The sequence below is a fragment of the Eublepharis macularius genome, chromosome 5 (genome assembly GCF_028583425.1).
Source record: "Eublepharis macularius isolate TG4126 chromosome 5, MPM_Emac_v1.0, whole genome shotgun sequence".
In the NCBI taxonomy this organism is placed as follows: Eukaryota; Metazoa; Chordata; class Lepidosauria; order Squamata; family Eublepharidae; genus Eublepharis; species Eublepharis macularius.
Window position 1 is genome coordinate 166820429 of NC_072794.1, and position 19183 is coordinate 166839611.

The 19183-nt window shown below is 47.4% G+C and overlaps 1 protein-coding gene across 1 annotated transcript; it reads left to right on the forward strand.

Moving 5' to 3' along the window:
• The first annotated feature begins 608 nt into the window (after nucleotides 1-608).
• SOX18 (SRY-box transcription factor 18) lies at nucleotides 609-9347 on the forward strand. Its single transcript, XM_054980752.1, has 2 exons — nucleotides 609-1223; nucleotides 7983-9347. Exons 1-2 carry the CDS (start codon nucleotides 770-772, stop codon nucleotides 8855-8857), a joined length of 1329 nt encoding a protein of 442 aa, XP_054836727.1. The 5' UTR covers nucleotides 609-769; the 3' UTR covers nucleotides 8858-9347.
• The last annotated feature ends 9836 nt before the right edge of the window (nucleotides 9348-19183 follow it).

The following is a 19183-nucleotide window of genomic DNA, read 5'->3' on the forward strand; positions in this document are numbered from 1 at the left end:
TTCTACATTAAAGTTGGTTAGTCTTAAAGGTGCTACTGGACTCTTTTCTGTATTTGCTACTACAGACTAACACGGCTAGCTCTTCTGGACCTATATGATTCTTCCATTCCTCTCCCCTGCCTGGAGGTTGGCAACCTTACAGGATGCCTGTCCAGCTCTCTCCCCCACCCCCCGCCCCCACCCCCGCCCCAGCAGGCGCTCTTCTGATGTTCTAGTTTTTCCTTCCTACCGGCAAGAACAAGGGAACTTCTTTTAAAAGCCTTTTAAAGGAATCAAAGCAAGAGTCAAATCCAAGCCCACCACTAAGGCCCCCCCCCGAATCTCCGAGGGGGGCTTTTTCTCCCAGCTTCTGCGGTTTGCAAGCCTGGCGCTGTCTGCAAAGCAGCCCGAGCCTCGCCGATTTCCTCGGAAGGAAGGGGAAAACACCCGAATAATACAAGGCGAGGCATCGCAGCGTCCGCTCCCCCCTCTTCCTCCTCCCCCCGTTCCTACTGGGCCAGGCGGAGCCCTCCTCCTCCAGCCTCTTCCTCCTCCCGGCGGCGGGGGGGGGGGGAGCCGGCCCTTTATAGGGGGCCCCGCCGGCGCCCGCAGCTTTCCCACCGAAGCCATTCGTTCGCGCTTCCCGATTCGTTCCGGGGCTCTTCGGCTCTCGCTGCAGCTCCGGGCCGCCTTCCCGCCGCTCCCGCTGCTGCGCCTGCTCGCAGGGAAGGGCCCCGATTCTCTCCTCCGCCTCCACCGTCTGCTCCCCCCAAAGGTGCGCCCAGCTGGAATGCATAGGTCTGAGCGCCGCTTCTGCAGAGAGGAGTTCTCCCAAGCGCCGGGCGACTTTTCATGGGGAGCCGCAGCAGCGCCCGCCGCCGCCTCCGCCGCCGCCGCTGCTGCTGCTGAGCCGGGGCTCGCCTACCCGCCCGCCGCCAGCCGCAGCCCCAGCCCGGAGCCGCCCTTCGCCCTGCGCCCCCCGGCGGCGGCGGCGGGCGGAGCAGCAGAGGCCGGCGGCGCACTCCCGGGCTCGGCCTCCAGCCGCTCGGCCAGCCCCGACGACGCCGGCTATGGCTACAGCTCCGGCTCGGGCCGCTCCGAGGGCAAAGGCGGCGGCGGCGGCGGCGAGGACTCCCGCATCCGGCGGCCCATGAACGCCTTCATGGTGTGGGCCAAGGACGAGAGGAAGCGGCTGGCCCAGCAGAACCCGGACCTGCACAACGCCGTGCTGAGCAAGATGCTGGGTAAGGGCCTGGGGAACTCGCGGCCACGGGATGGGAAGGGGCGGGGCTGCGGGCTTGGAGGCTGCTTGCGGCGCGTTGGGTAATGCGCTGTCGCCGCCGTTGGCCCTTTAGAAAAACCCGCTTGCAAAGGAACGCAAGGGCATTGAAAGCGCATTATTCCGCACGCGGGGAAGCAGCGGGCATGGGCCAGTTTGGTGTAGTGGTGAAGAGTGGTGTGGGACTCTAATCTGCAGGACCCGGTTTGATCCCCCACTCCTCCTCTTGAAGCTAGCTGGATGACCTTGGATTAGTCACAGCTCTCTCAGAGCTCTCTCAGCCCCACCCGCCTCACAGGACGTTGAAAGTGCATCATTCCACGCATGTGAAAGCAGCGGGCATGAGCTAGTTTGGTGCCGTGGTTAAGAGTTGAGGGACTCTAACCTGGAGAACCCAGCTTGATTCCCCACTCCTCCATTTGAAGCCAGCTGGGTGACCTTGGGTCAGTCACCGCTCTCTCAGAGCTCTCTCAGCCCCACCCACCTCACAGAGTGATTGTCCTGAGGATAATTATAACACACTTTGTAAACTGCTCTGAGTGGGTGTTGTCATGAAGGGCGGTGTGTAAATCAAATATTATTATTATGTGCTATGTGTACTTTCACATTGATTCTGGTAGCACCTAAGAGAGCAACAGGATTTTCAGTGTGTAAGCTTTCCAGAGTCAGAGCTCCTTTCTTCAGATATGAGGAAGAAGGGAGCTCTGGCTTTCAAAAGCTTACACTCTGAAAATCCTGTTGCTCTCTTAGGTGCCACTGGAATCAAATCCTGTCGTTCTACTGCAGACCAATACGCTACCCACCTAAAACTATGCTCGTGTACTTCCACACACACGGAATAATGCACTTTCAATCCACTTTGCGACTGCATTTGCTGTGTGAAACAGCAAGATCCACTTGCAAATATGGCTGAAGTGTCTTGAAAGTGGATTGTGCGCAGGCAGAAAATTCGGAAGAGAACCTTCGAAATGCCATATTAGCATCCGAAGGGGGAGTGAAGCGTCCGGAATTCGGGAGGAAACCCGAAGAGGGAGGGGGCCAAAAGTGGCAAAAATCACCTGTGCAAAAAAGACCAAAGATAGCAAACACAGGTATATCCTGCAGGTAACCGTGTGCCCTGTTCGTAACCATGTTAGCTTTTTATCAATGAAACCGGGGACCCGTCCCTAGGTTTCAATCACACCTTGAGCTGTACAGGCATTGATTGTAACAAGAGAATTACTCGATGCGAGTATAAAGAAAAAGCAAGTGTACGCCATACATGGACTGTACATGCATGTGCTGTAACTTGTCAACAGGGCTATTATGGCAGCCAGTGGCTGCACAGGTCATGACAGTGTGATGAGAACCTCCATGTGTAGGAGCAGTCCGCCTTTGAGTAGCAGCTACTGGAACGAATAACGGTAAAGGGTGGGTGTGCCTCATTGTCCTGTTTTCCAGAGGCATCTGGCTACCCGGTATTGGATACTGGATTAGGTGGACCTAACCTTGAACTTTGGAGCTTGTTTAATCAGGATCGGGTCCACTTTCAACTTTCATATCCACAACAGGGCGCCCAGGAGAGATTCACCTTCTTCTTGTTTCAAACAAAGTGGAATTTCCAGTGCATTTGAGGCTGCTGTGGAGGGAGGGGGGAGATTGGGGAGATAAAATTCGGGGTCCCCCAGCGGAGTCCATGCATCCGGACAGGGCAGGTAGGTTGTCTCCAGGCAAAGTTTAAACTGGGTCTTGAGGGTGTATGGAGTCTTTTTCTGGCAGCTCCGTGGTGGCTTTCCCCTCCCCAAATCTCATCTTTTAAAGAATGGAGGCCGTAGCATTGGCTTTTGCACAACGGACATGGCGCATGGCCTGTTTTAAATGTAACACTTGGGAGGCGAGCGTCATGTTTAAATCAAGCCTTTAAGACTCGGGACGCAACAGGTACCTGTGAACTTCTCGATGCTGAACAAAGTCATTTTTTTTAAAAGTGCATTCAAGCCCAAAAGCGAGTTGGCACTTCAGATTGCCAAGAAGTGCAAATGTGGGGAACTTTATGCCAAGTGCGAAGACCCTCTAAGGCTGGGGAGGTTTTCTGCCGATGTGGTTGGCAACGAGATAGAATTGATTGCTGTTGCTTTGCATTCCTATTTAGCGTGGTTAAAAATCCAAGAAGGATTCCCTCTCCCCCTTCATATTTTATGTACTTTCTTATTGCAGATAGAGGGATTCGTTCTGGTAGTTGCAGAGGAGTTAGCCGTGTTAGTCTGTAGTAGCAAAATAGAAAAGAGTCCAGTAGCACTTTTAAGACTAACCAAGTTTACTGTAGCATAAGCTTTCGAGAATCACAGTTCTCTTTGTCAGATGCGTCGAACTACTTACTGGTAGTTAGAAGAGCAGAGCAAGGTGGTTTCACCCAGAGTAATTCTCAAAGTGTAGACGATGTTTTTTGGGTAGACACGCCCAAGATCACACCCTTTCATTAGTGTTTAATTAATCTGGAATAATTGCCCTCTTTGCTGAGGTCCATGCACAGACATTACCATCGTAAAATATCCTAAAATATATATTTTAGAAGACACTCCCCATCATGTGCACGCACGCATACACACACACACCTTCCCCATATCTACTTAGACAGGACTGTTAAAGGATAGCTGATTTGTGCAAAATCTCATGTTTACACCAGAGCAAGTCCTGGGGCGCCTTAAAGACTAACACTTTTATTGGGTGGAAGCTTTCCAGAGGTCTAAATCGATCAGATGCATTCTCCTTCGACTGTGTGACGGTGTGCGTACCTGACAAATGCATATGTATACCGCGCTCCCCAGAACACGTTTGGAGCAGTTTGCAAGTGAAACAGTTGAAAAATCCTTTTAGAACACCGTACACTGGCAACTGGTGAGAGCACCATATATGTACGAAATAGGAAGAATAAAACCATGTAAAATGAAATCAAAACCAGCCGCAGAAAAGTTCAGAAGAGTCTATGCAGTGTAGAGGGTAGCAATGGATTTTCCGCATTTCAGTGCAGAGCCCAATACATCAAGAGATGAACCGAATGAGCCCATGATAATAGCAGCCAGTAATATTCTGTGATCGTGGTTTTAACACCCAAAAAATGAAAACTGGGTTCCATACTGATGTACTTTAAAACGAGAGCCACTGTGTTTCTGTTTTGTTAAGCAGAGTAAGCTCAGATTTCCCCACCTCACATACACAGTTTCGCAAGGCATTTGCCAAATGTACTTTTCAATAACTTGATCACAGATCTCAACTGTCTGCTTTCCCTTTTCTTTCTTTCTTTCTTTCTTTCTTTCTTTCTTTCTTTCTTTCTTTCTTTCTTTCTTTCTTTCTTTCTTTCTTTCTTTCTTTCTTTCTTTCTTTCTTTCTTTCTTTCTTTCTTTCTAATTCCTCACGACCACTTAACCATTAATTCATTGCTTTATTATTATTAGTTTGGTTAAGGCAAATGCATTTTAAAAACTGCTGTAGGGATGGAAAGGGGTGTGTGATTATACAAACACTAGCCAATCAGTGCTGAACACTGCTAGATTTTTACTGTCTTCTTTCAATCCTAGATAGGGAATCAGATGTTTGTACACAGCCCGGTGACTACCCTTAACTAGTTCAGGGAACAATCCTAAGCAGGTTTACTCAGAAGTAAGTCCCATTTTACTTACTCCCAGGAAAGTGTCCTTAGGATTGCAGCCTCAACCAATTAAACAATACTTCCCTCTATCCAAACCTACTTTCTGTCCTGAGAAAGAGCCCGCTTTGATTTAGTCAGTACAACCAAATCGGAGGAGAGAGAAGACATCCTTTGGATTTTCGTGTAAATAAGCACACTACGAATGCTGATTTAAGCATTAATTGTGCAAATGTCCTCTTGCACATGCTCTGTTTTCGGTCACGGATTAATTTTTCGCCTTCTTCTTTGGACAATGCAGCTACCAGTTGGCTGTGGCGAAGTTAAGCTTTTCAGGGGATTTTGGCTGGCTGGTTTGGAAAACATCCAAATTGCAACTCACCAGGTTCTGGAAAATGTTCTTAAAGGGAGTTGGCTTTGGATGGGGGTGAGTCACAATCTGGATTGGGTTCCACCTTCACAAGACGTATTGTCGACTGGGTGAACAACGGAGAGGCGTTTAAAAGCTTCTAATGGGAGTCTCCATCCGCACGACTACATAGCCCTATACCTAGTAGAGATTGCGGAAGGTGCAGGCAGCCTTCTTTAAAGCGTGCCCTCGGCTTGCTCTCTCTTTCTTTGGCGTCTGGCATTCATTCCAGCTGTGATGCCTCCACCTCTGTCCTCGCCCAGTAGGCCATTTGAGGTCTACCAGATCGCAATCCATCACCCTTTCCTCCTACAGCAGGATTTGAATCCAGTGGCACCTTAGAGACCAACAAGATTTTCAGAGTGGAAGCTTTCAAGAGTCTTGAGATACAGTCTACTGCAGACCAACACGAGTACCCTTAGTGGAACAGGCTTCCTCGGGAGGTGGTGGGCTCTTCTCCTTTGGAGGTTTTTAAGCAGAGGCTAGATGGCCATCTGATAGCAATGCTGATTCTGTGAACCTAAGCAAATCATGAGAGGGAGGGCAGGAAGGGTTACATCAGGGCTTAGTTCTCGTGGCCCCTTCTTACATGCCCGGGGTAATGCTGATCACCACCTTGGGATCAGGAAGCAATTTTCCCTAGGCTGGTTCAGCTAGCAATCCTGATGGTATTTTGCCATCTTCTGGGCATGGAGCGGGGGGGGGGGTCCCCACTGGGGCAGTCGGGGGAGGGGTATTTGTGAATTTCCTGCATTGTGTAGGAGGTTGGACTAGATGACCCTAGAGGTCCCTTCCAACCCTAAGATTCTGTGATTCTACCCAGCTAAACTATCTTTGCCTCTGATTAAATTCCCCAGTATGCTGGTCTTTTGAGAATCGGTGGAACTGTTCTGAAATGAGTAGCCTTAACATCTCTTGCCCTTTCTTTGGGATCCTCGCTCTGCCCAAACCTCCAGATATTTCTCCTCTGCTCTCCGTTTCTGCCTTTGCTTGTGGCAAAGTAGCTTTTCACATGTGTTGGCTTTCAGGATTAGTGAAGTTTACAGCAAAGATGCTTGAAGCTAACTCCTTACGGACAAAAGGCTAACCTGTTAGCCAAGCAAAAAGCTAACCTCTTTTAGCCAAAAAGTTTTCAGAGAAGTGGGGAATGCCACTTGTTTATTGCTCCTTCGTCCTCCTGGAGCTAGCTGGCTTATTTGGTTTCTTGTCTAGACAATGCGTTAGTGTTACAACCTGCTATAATTTTTATTGATAGTTCATGGGGGAGATGGTTTTAAAAGACTCTCAGTGGGAAAATCAAGTTCAAAACTTCTTTATTTGATCATTTTATTCTACATTCTCAGTTCAATTCGCATTTTTATCCCAGTCTTCTCCCAAGATGCTCAGGTGACATGGTTCGGTGGTGGTGGAGAGTGCCCTTAAGTCATAGCTGACTTATGGCGACCCTTGGTGGGGTTTTCATGGTACGAAATGAACAGAGGTGGTTTGCCATTGCCTGCCTCTGCAACCCTGGTCTCCATTGGAGGTCTCCCGTCCAATTACTAACCAAGGCCGACCCTGCTTAGCTCCTGAGATCTGATGAGATCAGGCTCACCTGAGTTATCTAGGTCAAGCTGACATGGTTCTGCCTTCCCCTTTTTATGGCCCAACAGCCCTGCGAGGTAGGTTAGGCTGAAAGAGAATAACTAGCACAAGAACTCCTATGGCTGAGTGGAGATTTGAACCTCAGTCTCGGAGAACCTTCTGACCCTCCACCGACTGTCCCACGTGGGTCTCTAAGAATTCCGGAGCCATCTGAACAATAATAACCATAAGAGTGCAACATCAGATACCTACAATGAGAAATACAAATGTCAGGATAACTGTACAAATAATCTTAACTAGCAACAGCTCCCTTAAAACTCTAAAATAACAGCGTATCCTCAAAACCAATTAGCAGAATAAATGGCAGTTGTGTGGGAGAGCTGTAGGCGAGGCCGTGGCAGAGCATCTGCTTGGCACGTAGAAGATCTCCGGTTCAGTCCCCACCATCTCCCGCTGGATCAAGTAGTAGGAGACGTGAACGACTACTACCAGAGACCTTGGATAGCCGCTGGCAGTTTGTGTATACAGTAGTGACTTTGATGGGGTGATGGTATGATTCGGTATAGGGCGGCTTTGTTCATCCATGGAGAATCTTGCCAACAGGGGTAGGAATAGGGTTACCATCTTCAAAGTGAGGCCTGAAGATCTCCTGGAATTGCAACTGATCTCCAGACAACAGAGACCAGTTCCCCTGGAGAAAATGGCTGTTTTAGAGAGTGGATTCTATGGCTTAGGCTTAGGGTATGGATTCTATATCCTAACCTTAACCCATTTCCCTCCACAAACCAAGCCATCCCCAAGCTCCTCCCTAAAATCTCCAGGAATTTCACAACCTGGAGTTGGCGACCCTAGGTGGGAATTCCCTCCTTTAGTTCCCTCTGTGATTTCAAAAAAAACCCCAAAACCGAACTATCTCCCAGGGAATTTGTACAAGTGCGAGTTATTTAAAAAACGGTAAGGAGTGTTGTCCACGATGGTGGTTCCGTGACCAATTGTGGTGGCTTCGGATGTAGACATATAGCTCTGCTCTTCTGAGTGTCTCAGCCCATGGGCATGTTGTGGCCTGCCGTAACTTCATGCCTGTGTTTTTTTTCTGGACTTTGCAGGCCAGTCGTGGAAGGCCCTCAGCGCCAACGACAAGCGCCCCTTCGTGGAAGAGGCGGAGAGGCTGCGGATTCAGCACCTGCAGGATCACCCCAACTACAAGTATCGCCCGAGGAGGAAGAAGCAGGCCAAGAAGATCAAGAGGATGGAGCCCAACATCCTTCTGCACAACCTGTCCCAGTCTTGCGGCGACAGTTTCGGTCTGAATCCCCGCCCTGCGGGCAGCATCGGCCACCTGAGCCACTCCCAGCCTCCCCCTCTGAACCACTTCCGGGAACTCCGGTCGGTGGGCTCGGATATTGAAAACTATGGCCTGCCGACCCCGGAGATGTCTCCCTTGGATGTCTTGGAGCAGAGCGAGCCGGCCTTTTTCCCTCCTCACATGCAAGAGGACTGCAATGTGATGTCCTTCCGGGGCTACCACCACCATCACCCTCCTCCTCCCCAGATGGAGTTTTCCCCGGAAAAGAACCTGGGGCGGAACATGCCGATGGGCTACTCTCAGAACCCGCCATCACACCTGGCCGATGCCATAAGGACTCCCCACCCCTCTGGCCCGTATTACAACCAGATGTGTGCTGGAGCTGCCGGCGGTCTCTCAGCCCATTTGGGTCAGCTTTCCCCACCTCCTGAATCTCACCACCTGGATGGTGTCGAGCATTTGAACCCGAACGAGCTTTGGACCGAAGTTGACCGCAATGAGTTTGACCAGTATTTGAATATGAGCAGGACTCGTCCCGAGCCTTTGGGCCTCCCTTATCATGTCTCCCTGTCCAAAGTGACTCCTCGGAGTCTCTCCTGTGAGGAGAGCAGCTTGATCTCGGCCTTGTCTGACGCCAGCAGCGCCGTCTACTACAGCGCCTGTATCACTGGGTAGGGCTCCTCCTTTGGACCACGTGTTCACCTAGGAAGGAGCTTGAGGGCATATCTACATTAAAGACTGCAGCTGCTGTGACCACTAGCCCCTTCCCCAAAAAGGAACCCTGGGAACAGTAGTTCTCCAAATGGGGGCCATGAATCTCTAAGAGCCAAGCTACAAGTGACTTTTTTCACGTGGAGAACACTTGATTGTTTTTGCAAGTTTTCCTGGGAACTGAAGTCCAAATGTCCTTCCCCTCTCTGTTAGAATCGCTGCCTGAAGAGCCAGAGAAAGCTGGCAGCAGCAGCAGCTTTGGCAAATCGTTCCTCCAGTCACAAGCCTGCTGCTCTGTAGAAAGCCGCCGTGTCGGTGAAGCTCCCCGGGAGTAGGACGCCCAGGGAGAAAGTAGCAGCTGCCCACCCCCAAACGATCGTTGAGAGCCCTCTTGTCCAGCAGGCTTGTGACTAGAGGAATGATTTGCAAAACGGAAGGACACTCAGACTTCAGTTCCCAGGAAAACTTGCGAAAACAATCAAGTGTTCTCCACGTGAAAAAAGTCACTTGTAGCTTGACTCTAAGAGAGAATTCTCATTGCTGTCCCTGAACTACAATTCCCAAGATTCTTTGAGGGAGAGTTAACGATGATTTAAAAATGAATATCAGCTCAGAGTGTAGATATATCCTACAGAGGTGGCAGCAAGACAGGCTTGTGTGCATTTTCCAAGGCCAGAGTAAATTGGTTTCCTTTCTCTCTGGGATTATGGTGTTTTTCTGCAAGCAGGTCATTTGCCGTTTGATAGAAAAGCAGCGGCTCAAGTGTTGCATGAGTTTGTCGAGGACTGAGCGCCAATCTGCTGTGGGGCGAAGCCGGATCTTCGGATCTGTTGCTACTGAGAGTTGGGTCCTATTTGCACTGTCACGATATCCCAAATAGAACTTAAGGAATCTCACCCCTAAAGCTCACAAAACTTGCTGGCTCCGTAGGGCCTCTTCACACACTACCATTCTTAGGAGCACATTTAGAGTATATACCCCAAAATGTAAAATGCAATTATTGTGGACCCTGAAGAAACTCTCCTCGTGCTGAGGTTGTGGCAAGTACAACAGTGTTGCCACACAATGTCTGAATGGGCAGATTCTCTGCTTTGCATGCTTTCAGCAGAAGTTGGGGAAACAGAGGCAGGGGCTGCTCTGCTGCTGCGCTCCGTTGTTTCTGTGGACGGTGTGAACTAGAGAATCTGGAAGGAAGTTCCTCTGCCAGGCTAACCCTCGACAAAATGAGATTCTCTGCTCTGAGCCTTTTGCATCCATCAGTGCTTTCTTGCGTGCCAGCTCTCCGAGCCCCTTCCTTATCGGCTGAACTTTGCAAGTATTTAGATTATCTCATTAAATGCAATGCTTTTTAAACAAATAAATATCGCCGAACCACTGATATACTGTATTTCTATGTAATACAAAGCAAGGGTCTTTTCCAAAATTGAAAGAAACTGCATTCACAGGGTGTCCGGGGGCAAGAGGGGACCGAGTCCCTGTCCTTTTAGAAGTTGCATGGGGAGAGAGTTCTGGCCGGTGCTGGTTTTCGCACCCCAACACCACTAACCACTACCTTCACAACAAGCATGTTGAACTTCCCTCCCCTACGGAGGTATTAAGAATTCAGGAACCAGTAATGATCAAACACCGTACAAGCAAAGGTGGGCTGATTCTGCACACGTCGGATAATGCACTTTCAACGCACATTAGCAATCGTTTGGAAGTGGATTTTTTGTTTCACACTCGAAAAATTCAGTTCCAAATGATCTTTAAAGAGGATTGGAAGCGCATTACCCAACGTGTGCGGAATCAGCCGTGGTCTGTTCTTTTAGCTTCACTTGATCGAGTTGTGGGGGAAATCACGGCAATGCTTTTTGACACATTTTTTCCTAGAGGGATTTTAGCCATACTGTCCAACGTGAGCTCGCATTTGGCAAACGGGCTAGAAGCTCAAGTCACAGCCAAATTGTGCAGCTCGATCAAAAACTGGGGCAGTGGAATGCATGCCCCCCCAAGCACTTATTTTCAGAGCTCCAGATTGCAACCAGAATGCACAATCAGGGAGAAAAGGAAACATGCCCAATGCACGTTGGATTTGATTAGCTGGAGCAGGCAGCGAGGCAAGGATTGCGGTGGGATAGGAGTCCGTGCATTAAGTATGTGATATATCAAAGGGAAGGGCTAGCAAAGTCATGGCAGAGGAGGGATTTAGCAGTAGTTAAAAGGGGGCCAGGAGTAACAAGGGGGAAAGGGTTAAAAGGATGTGTGCGAACGCGATGTACTTCACAGACAATCCCTTCAGGCTTGCACCAGTTTCCCCTGGATTATGCTCGTTTACTTGAAACTCAATCCACGATTTCAATTATTCTGAGTGGTTTAGGGATCACTCTCGAGCTGGTTTTATTTCCCCCCTAAGACTCAAGATTATAGGCATTACTTACTGGGGGGGGGTTGTCCTGTTGAGCTCAAGATTTACTTGTGAGTAAACACATTTCGGGTTGGGCTGTGAATTTAAATCCAGCTAGCTCAAGGGAAAGGATTTTCCAAGGCCCCGGCAAAATTAAGACAACGTGCTAAGACGTGCATGTGTTTAAATGCTTCTGCATTGCAGTCTTGCTGGTGAATTCAGAACATTGGTCCATATAGCCCAGCACTGACTGGCAACAGCTGTCCAAAGTCTCAGGCACAGAAAGGACCTTCCAAGCTCTGCCATCCTGGAGGGGCCAAAGATTAAACTTGGCACCTTCTGCTTGAAGAACATGGTTTCTGCCCTGAGCTGTGGACCTTCTGCGCACTGCTGGGGTATAATTTCCCGATCTTTAACCAGGTCCATACCACGCATCACTCTTTCAGAATTAGCTCCTCGAGGCTGAATAAGAGATGTCTTCTTCAGCTCTGTACTGGATCACTGCTGGTTTTAAATCTTTGCAAATGTGCGTGTATCTACCCTATTACGTGTGTGCTGAAATGTCTTTGAAATTGACTGTACTGACCCGCACTGTGTGATCCGCCTTGAGTCTCGGTGAGAAAGGCGGACTATAAATAACATAAATAAATAAAACCCTGGAGGGGTTCCTTTGCAGTAGCTGTTACAGGATGAAGGGGAATCGGAGCGCCGCCTGCTCAGTATTTTTTCACCGTATCAAGAGTATTATCTTTCATTTGGACTATGGGACTATATTTTTTACTAAGCCTTTTTAAAAATATCTATCGACTATATATAAATGATATTTAATTTGTTCAGGCAATTTATATTATCAAGCAAGCCTCGTTTCTTTTCTTTTTGTAATAAATCAGAGGATATCCATGTCGTTGAAAACAGTTATGTAGCAAAACTGGATTTAAAAGAACTGTAAAGAACGGAGGATAGAGAGGTGGTTTCATTTGTAAAACACGTTTTGGGACTGGGGAATAAGCTGTATTTCCATTGCCTGATCTGCAGGAAATGCAAAAGTACAATGGGGGTCTCCTCGTGATCAAGCACCATTGAACAGAATCAGAGTGAGCGCAGCTGGTGCTTTTTTATAAGTCGGTCCTACAGGATCATGTCCCATCTGATTAATCACTAAAATATCTTGTAATTCCCTGGCTCTTGCGCTTGTTATGCGAACACATGTTTCTCGCCCCCAAGTATATGTTGCTCCCAACCATTTCCATATTGATTCCTGTTTAGAGTTTGCACCAGTTTCGAGGGGAACGCCTCCCACTAAGCGCTGGAAAAGCTGCGTGCTTTCAAGAAAGATACGAGAGGAATGGTTTAATCACCACTCAAAGCTGACAGCAGGCAAACCCATGTGTCCTGTGTTATAAGTTGCAAATGTCTTCTGTTAGGCATGCCATCTGTTCTCAGATTTGGAAGGGAAAAAAAACCCTCAGTCCTCTAATAAATCAATGTGATATCCTTTTATTGAAATGTCTGTGTGTGGTTTTTTGGGGGGTTGTTAACACAACTGCACGCAATCTGTACAAGACGCATCGTGCCTCGTCCTTATGAAAAAGGAACTGCGTAGGACTTCTTAAGTCAGTGGGTATATGATGTTAATGGCACAATGTGGCTCCTTCCGCATTTTCTGACACATCATTTCTGGCCTATAACCCAGGGAGTCAAATGATTTGGATGGAAACCTGTTGGCTGCCTGACCCAGCGTTTGCAGAGCTCAGACTTGTCACTGCAACATCAAGGACATCATAATAATAAACACACTTACATACTGCTCTTCTAGACAGATTAGTGCCTCACCCAGAGCGGTGAACAAGTTAGTGTTATTATTATCCCCACAATGCAGTTGGGGAGCTGAGACTGAGAGGAGAGGCTCGCCCAAGGCCACCTACTAAGCTCAGGGCAGTAGTGGGATTCGAACCAGTAGAGTGCTGATTCGCAGCTGAACCACTTAACCTTTTGCGACCATGCTGCTGCAGTGACAAAACATATCCTTTTGGAGATCTCCTTAGCTACAGAGGTTGGTTCCCCTGGAGAAAAATGGCTGCTTTGGAGAGTGGATAGGGTTGCCAACTCCATGTTGGGAAATTCCTGGAGATTTGGGTGGGGGGGAAGCTTGGTGAAAGACTGGGAAAAGGGAAAGGGACCTCAGCAGGTTATAATGCCTTAAAGTCTACTTTCCAAGGCAGCCATTTTCTTCATGGGAGCTAATTTCTGTCTCCTGGAGATTACATGTAATTCTGGGAGGTCTCCAGCTACCACCTGGAGGTTGGGAACATTGAGGGTGGACTCTATGGCCTTATACCCTGCTAAGGTCCCTCCCCGAGCCCTGCCCTCCCCAGTCTCTACCTCCAGATCTCCTGGAATTTCCCAATAATTTGTTGACGACCCTAAATCTGTGAATGTTCACTGTTAATTATTGGAAATCCTATTTAAGGGAGCAGGTTATATGTTCTAAACATTGGCTCTGTCATTTATTGTGCAAACACAGGAAATTGAAAGGACAGTTTCACTGCTAATGAAGACACTTCGAAGAACAGTCAGTTAAATGTCAGTCACGTATATGGAAGTAAGTCTCCTTGGAATCAACATAGCACCGTTCCATATCAATGCAAATTCAGTTTGACTTGGGTAGGCTATGCAATTGTACAACGTCTGCCAGGAAGAATTAATTTGATTACATTTTGTTTTGCCCTTCTTTCAAGGAGCTTAGGGTGGAGTACATGGTTCTCCCTCCTTCCATTTTGACTTCACAACAACCTTTGAGGTAGGTTAGGCTAAGAGAGAGTGAATGGCCCATGGTCACCCAGCGTGCTTCCCGACTGAGTCCGGATTTGAACTCGGGCCTGCCTCATCTGTCATGTGATGAGCTTCTCTTCCCTTTAGCACTTCTAAACAGGCAAAGCACTTGGCATTTTTAACTTAGTTTTTCCATAATTCCATTAAATTTACCGCCCCTCACACTTCCTGTTGTATTTGTGTATACAAAGGGGAAAAAAAGAACGTCTACAAAATAATTTGCCTTTTTTCTTCCTCCTTTCCTCCTCTGCTCCCTTTGCTTTCTTTTGCTTTCATTCACTTTTTGTTTCATTCTTCCTTTCATTATCTCATCCTTTCTGTCCTTTCTCAATCATTTAACTTTCTTTTTGTCTCATTTTTCCTTTTGTTATTTCATTCTTTCTGTCCTTTCTCGTTCATTTTAGCTCGCTCTCCCTTTTGCCAGTAAAGTGCCCTAAATATTTCCAACCCTTTTTTAGAATTTTAACTCCAATCAATTAATCAGGCTTCCTACGAATGTGCCCAGAATATCTCACAAGGAAAATATCAATCCGTTGCAGAGAAACACTAATGACATATGTTCATTGAACGCTGATGGTGATTTAAAACAGATTCTTTTAACCAAGGAAGGGGTTTTTTTGGTAACAATTCCTCTCTCTCCCCCCCCCCCCTTCCCTGTTGCTTTGGCACAAAAGATACTAGAGATCTTCAACCAATTGCGCTCATTTCCCCAAAGTTTTTAAATGAGGTCCCCGTTCACAGTAAATGGAATTTTTTTTAAAGGATACTTTTGTTTTAAAATGTGGGTTTGGATGCATGTTCCAGAGATCACCGTGACAGTGACAAACTTTACATTGTTTCCATATACAGCATGTTAAAAAGTAGAGGGGAGGGGGGGAGTAGGAAAAATGAAAAGGACAAGTGACATCATTGGCTAAACAGGAGGTCTGGCTGGTGGCCACCACTGGTGGAGCCAACTCGTGCCAGAATTTTTGCCTCCCCCTCCCCTTGTCCCTTGTAAAGAAATGGGGAAAGTCCTGTGTCTCTCTCTCTGCAAATGGTCGCAAAAGGAAATGGCCTTATAAAGGCCGAAGGCCGAATGACAACAGTCTCCAGAAATGGGGAGAAAGCGCCTCTTGACTTCTTTTCCAAGTTATATATGGCGATGCGATCACTTCCTGGTTTATGGAGGGGAAGTCAACACACGTACACATCAGCCCTTCCCCTTTCCTCCTGCCGATGGGAAAGGCGCTTCGACCAGTCCAGTCGGAGAGGAAACGCTGCTCGTCTTTTTTGGCAACGAGAACTGCCAGGACCGTCAGCAGCCTCAGTTCCTTCTGCACAGAGAGGCGCCTTGGGCTGCTCTGGTCTGCCGGGAAGCCGTGCCACGCCCAGAAGCCCGGAAGCCCGGGAACCGTTGGCCCGTTCTAGACCTTCTCATGCTTTGTTCATAAGTCAAGTGGCCAACTTGCCTATAAGGAAAGGAAGTTGGTTCTTGGAATCTGGCCAGGGCCTACCTGGATGTCAGGAAAGGGTTTGGTGTCATGGGTGACAAGACGACAGTCCCGTGGAGGACCGTTTATGAGTCTCCGTTACGTTTCCTCCAGAACAAAACACACAAGTAGGCAGCCGTTTACTTTATTGGATCTTTAAGCCTTTGAATGAAACCCTACCCTCAAGTCATAGTTGACTTATGGCAAGAGACTTAACAGAGGTATGACATTGCCTGCCTCTGCAACCCGGGTCTTCGTTGGAGGTCTCCCATCCAATTACCAACCAAGGCCAACCCGGCTTAGCTTCTGAGATCTAGCTAACAAAGAGAGCTACTCTGGAGAAGTTAACACACATCAATAAGACCACAAGGGTCTCCAGAGATAGGACTAAATTGATATCCAAAATTTAATACTTATCAAAAAGCAAAGTGCTACGTGCTAAATACGTACATAGTTAATCATTAGAAAATCAATTTCCAAAAAAGTCATATGGACTGGACAGCTGGTCAGATTTTTTATCTCCATGTTGCAATGGAGAAGGAAGGGTTGAAAGTGCTTTGCCTTACAGCCGTCTATGGAGTTCGTGGCCGCGGTGCTAACTGATACACGGACTTCCAGCTTCCCTTATTCATCGTATTTCTGTAGCTGCCTGTACAGGCTGGTGCCTTTCACATTCAGTGTCGAAAGACCTGCAATGTTGGCGTTCTGTGATTGGATTATCTGGTGTATTCTTTTGCCCGGAGAAGCCGACACGGGAAGGGGGATAAATCAGGCTGTGTGGGGCATTTGGGAAGGAGGCTTTTTCCCCCAGACTTCTTTCCCCAATTGAAAATGCCCCCAGTTGCATTTATTTATTTATGCCACCTTCCGACCCAACTCAACACTAAGGGGGGGGGGGAGATAGTACAGCATGGGTGCTTGTCGAACTGGAGCTAAATGCATGCGGAGTTCATTTTCAGTCTGGGAAACAATGCAGAGGAGAAGAGTTAACTTCCCCTTCTCCAGCTCGCACTTCATATCGTTCCTCCCCACGGCTGCTTTTGTTAGCTATGGGTGAGTAGCCGTGTTGATCTGCAGTAGAACAGGATTTGATTCCGGCGGCACCTTAGAGACCAACAAGATTTTCCGGGTATGAGCTTTCAAGAGTCAAAGCTGCCTTCTTCAGACACCAAGAAGGGAGCTCTGACTCTCGAAAGCTCGTACCCTGAAAATCTTGTTGGTCTCTAAGGTGCCGCCGGAATCAAATCCTGCTGTTTGGTAACTATATGGGTGTTTAAAAGTGCCCTCAAGTCATAGCTGACTTATGGAGACCCCTGGTGGGGTTTTGATGGCAAGAGACTATCAGAGGTGGCTTGCCATTACCTGCCTCTGAAACCCTGGTCTTCGTCGGAGGTCTCCCATCCAATTACTAACCAAGGCCAATCTTGCTTAGCTTCTGAGATTTGACAAGATCTGGTTATGCGATCATGAGTCTTCAGGGTCACATAGAGTTTGATCCTTACTGTTTTGGTCTTTTAATATCATGAAGCAAGATGACATCACAGTCACCCAAAGTCTCTTGATTACAAGAGGTAGACTTCAGCTATTGTGGGGCAGTATTCCCGAACAGTGATAGGTTTTATGAAACTGCATTGGGGGGGGGGGTTGGGGGGGTGAGAGCTGTTGTTCATTATTTCAGAAAACGCCGTTATGCCTGAGCTGCCATTCATGCACATGGGAAATAATAAAAGAAGGCAGAAGATGACAACCAAGGAAGACAACAAAGGGTAAGAGGGAAGACAAGTGGGATAACTGCACTTAAAATCTTCCAAAACAATGTCCTAAGAATGTTCAGTTGGACATTAACTGATCAAACCCCAGAGCAAACACATACCATTGTTATTTTTTTCACTAATCCAAACTGAAAAATTAATGAGAGTCTGTAATATTTGGAAATATTTGGATTGTTATTCTGACTCCCAGCCGCAAGCCCAAACTACTGTTTCATGTGTTTAAGTATCAACACCACTACAAAATCCATGATGCAATGTGACTATGAGCAAAATATACAAAGGCATGGGAGCTACTGTTTGTTCCTCCATAAGACTACAATGTGCATGATGCAGCACAACTGTGAAAGAAAAACACTTGTGTGAAAACTACTAGGGCTTAGTACTTGAATCAATATATCAGATGCTCTAATTACCGGAAACACAAATTTGGATTATGTGAAATCTGAAATGGCAGGTGGGTTTCTTTGGAAATCCATTACCTAGAGCGGTGGGAATGGCTTTGAGTGGAGTTCCTTCCGGGGATATTCAGTGATGGATAACAAACCAGTTTGTTTTCTGATAGAGAAGTGATTGACGATGATCCAAAATAGGGACGCACACATAGCCACGAGATGTAAGCTGCCCAGGGACAGAGGTCTGAACCTCTATCTTTCCCACTTCCTATGTCCCAGGTTCTTTTTATTGTTCCTTGGCAATGATTCAGATCATAGTTAATCGCTTGAAGGAGACTCGCTCTTTGCAAACCGTTTCTGCAGCATTGCACTACGACTCGTAAATGTGCATTTCTGTGCTTTTAATGGGCATTTGAGAGTTAGAATGCCAGTGGCTCTGCAAAACTACTTAGTGGAAGTTATAAAACTTCGGGCTCTCGCTTCCTGCCAGTGGAATGATTAAGCGGTCCTCGCACAGTGCCAGACCTTTACCTCCAACGTACATAAAAAGAAAGGAGATTGCACGCACTCCGAAAAAGAGCCCCGTAATTTGACCATACAGACGTTCACCCCCCTACACACCCACATTTCTTTCTGGATTTTTGAATTCAGAATTAGCTGATCTTGTTTTCACCGCAACCTGCCTTTCTTCCAATTCTTGATTCATTCTGTTCTTCCCAAGCCGTTGGTGCTGTCAAATAAAGACTCCATTTTGCACTTTGATCTAATCAAAGCTGGTGGGAATCGGTAAAGAAAAAGAGAGAGAAATGGAACCCACAAACGAGACTGAAAGTGCAATTCTGCATACGCTTTCCTGGGAGTAAGCAGTATTGAATAGACCTGATAGGATTATGAATACTCCTGTTTAGAACAGTAGAGTCCAGTCTCACTTTAAGACTAACCAACTTTATTGTGGCATAAGCTTTCGAGAACCACAGCTCTCTTCAACAGATGCTTCAGACGAAGAGAGCTGTGGTTCTTGAAAGCTTGTGCTACAATAAAGTTGGTTAGTCTTAAAGGTGCTACTGGACTCTACTATTTTGCAACTACAGACTAACACGGCTAACTCCTCTGGATCTATGACCTGTTTAGAATCGCTCTCTGAATGTGCCAATCACAACATTGGAATTCTCTCTGTTACACCGGAAGGCTGGCTGAATGGAATTTGGGGCCAAGCCAAAGCACAGAGCAATAAACCAATGGAAAGGGCTATATCCACTCATCCCCTAACTTTCTACCAGTGCCTGCCCCTAGAGTTCAGTGGGAAAACAGGATCTTTTAGGATTCCCAGCTCCAGGTTGGGAAATTCTGGGAGATTTGGGGGGGTGCAGCCCAGAGGGGGCAGGGTTTGGAGAGGAGGGGGACCTCAGTGGGTTATAATGGCATAGAGTCCACCC

Bases quoted from the DNA above. Each gene is read 5' to 3' on its own strand.
- SOX18 (XM_054980752.1), top strand. From the start codon at position 770: ATGCATAGGTCTGAGCGCCGCTTCTGCAGAGAGGAGTTCTCCCAAGCG. The intron at 1,224-7,982 runs GTAAGGGCCTGG...TGGACTTTGCAG, and splicing joins CGTGCTGAGCAAGATGCTGG to GCCAGTCGTGGAAGGCCCTC.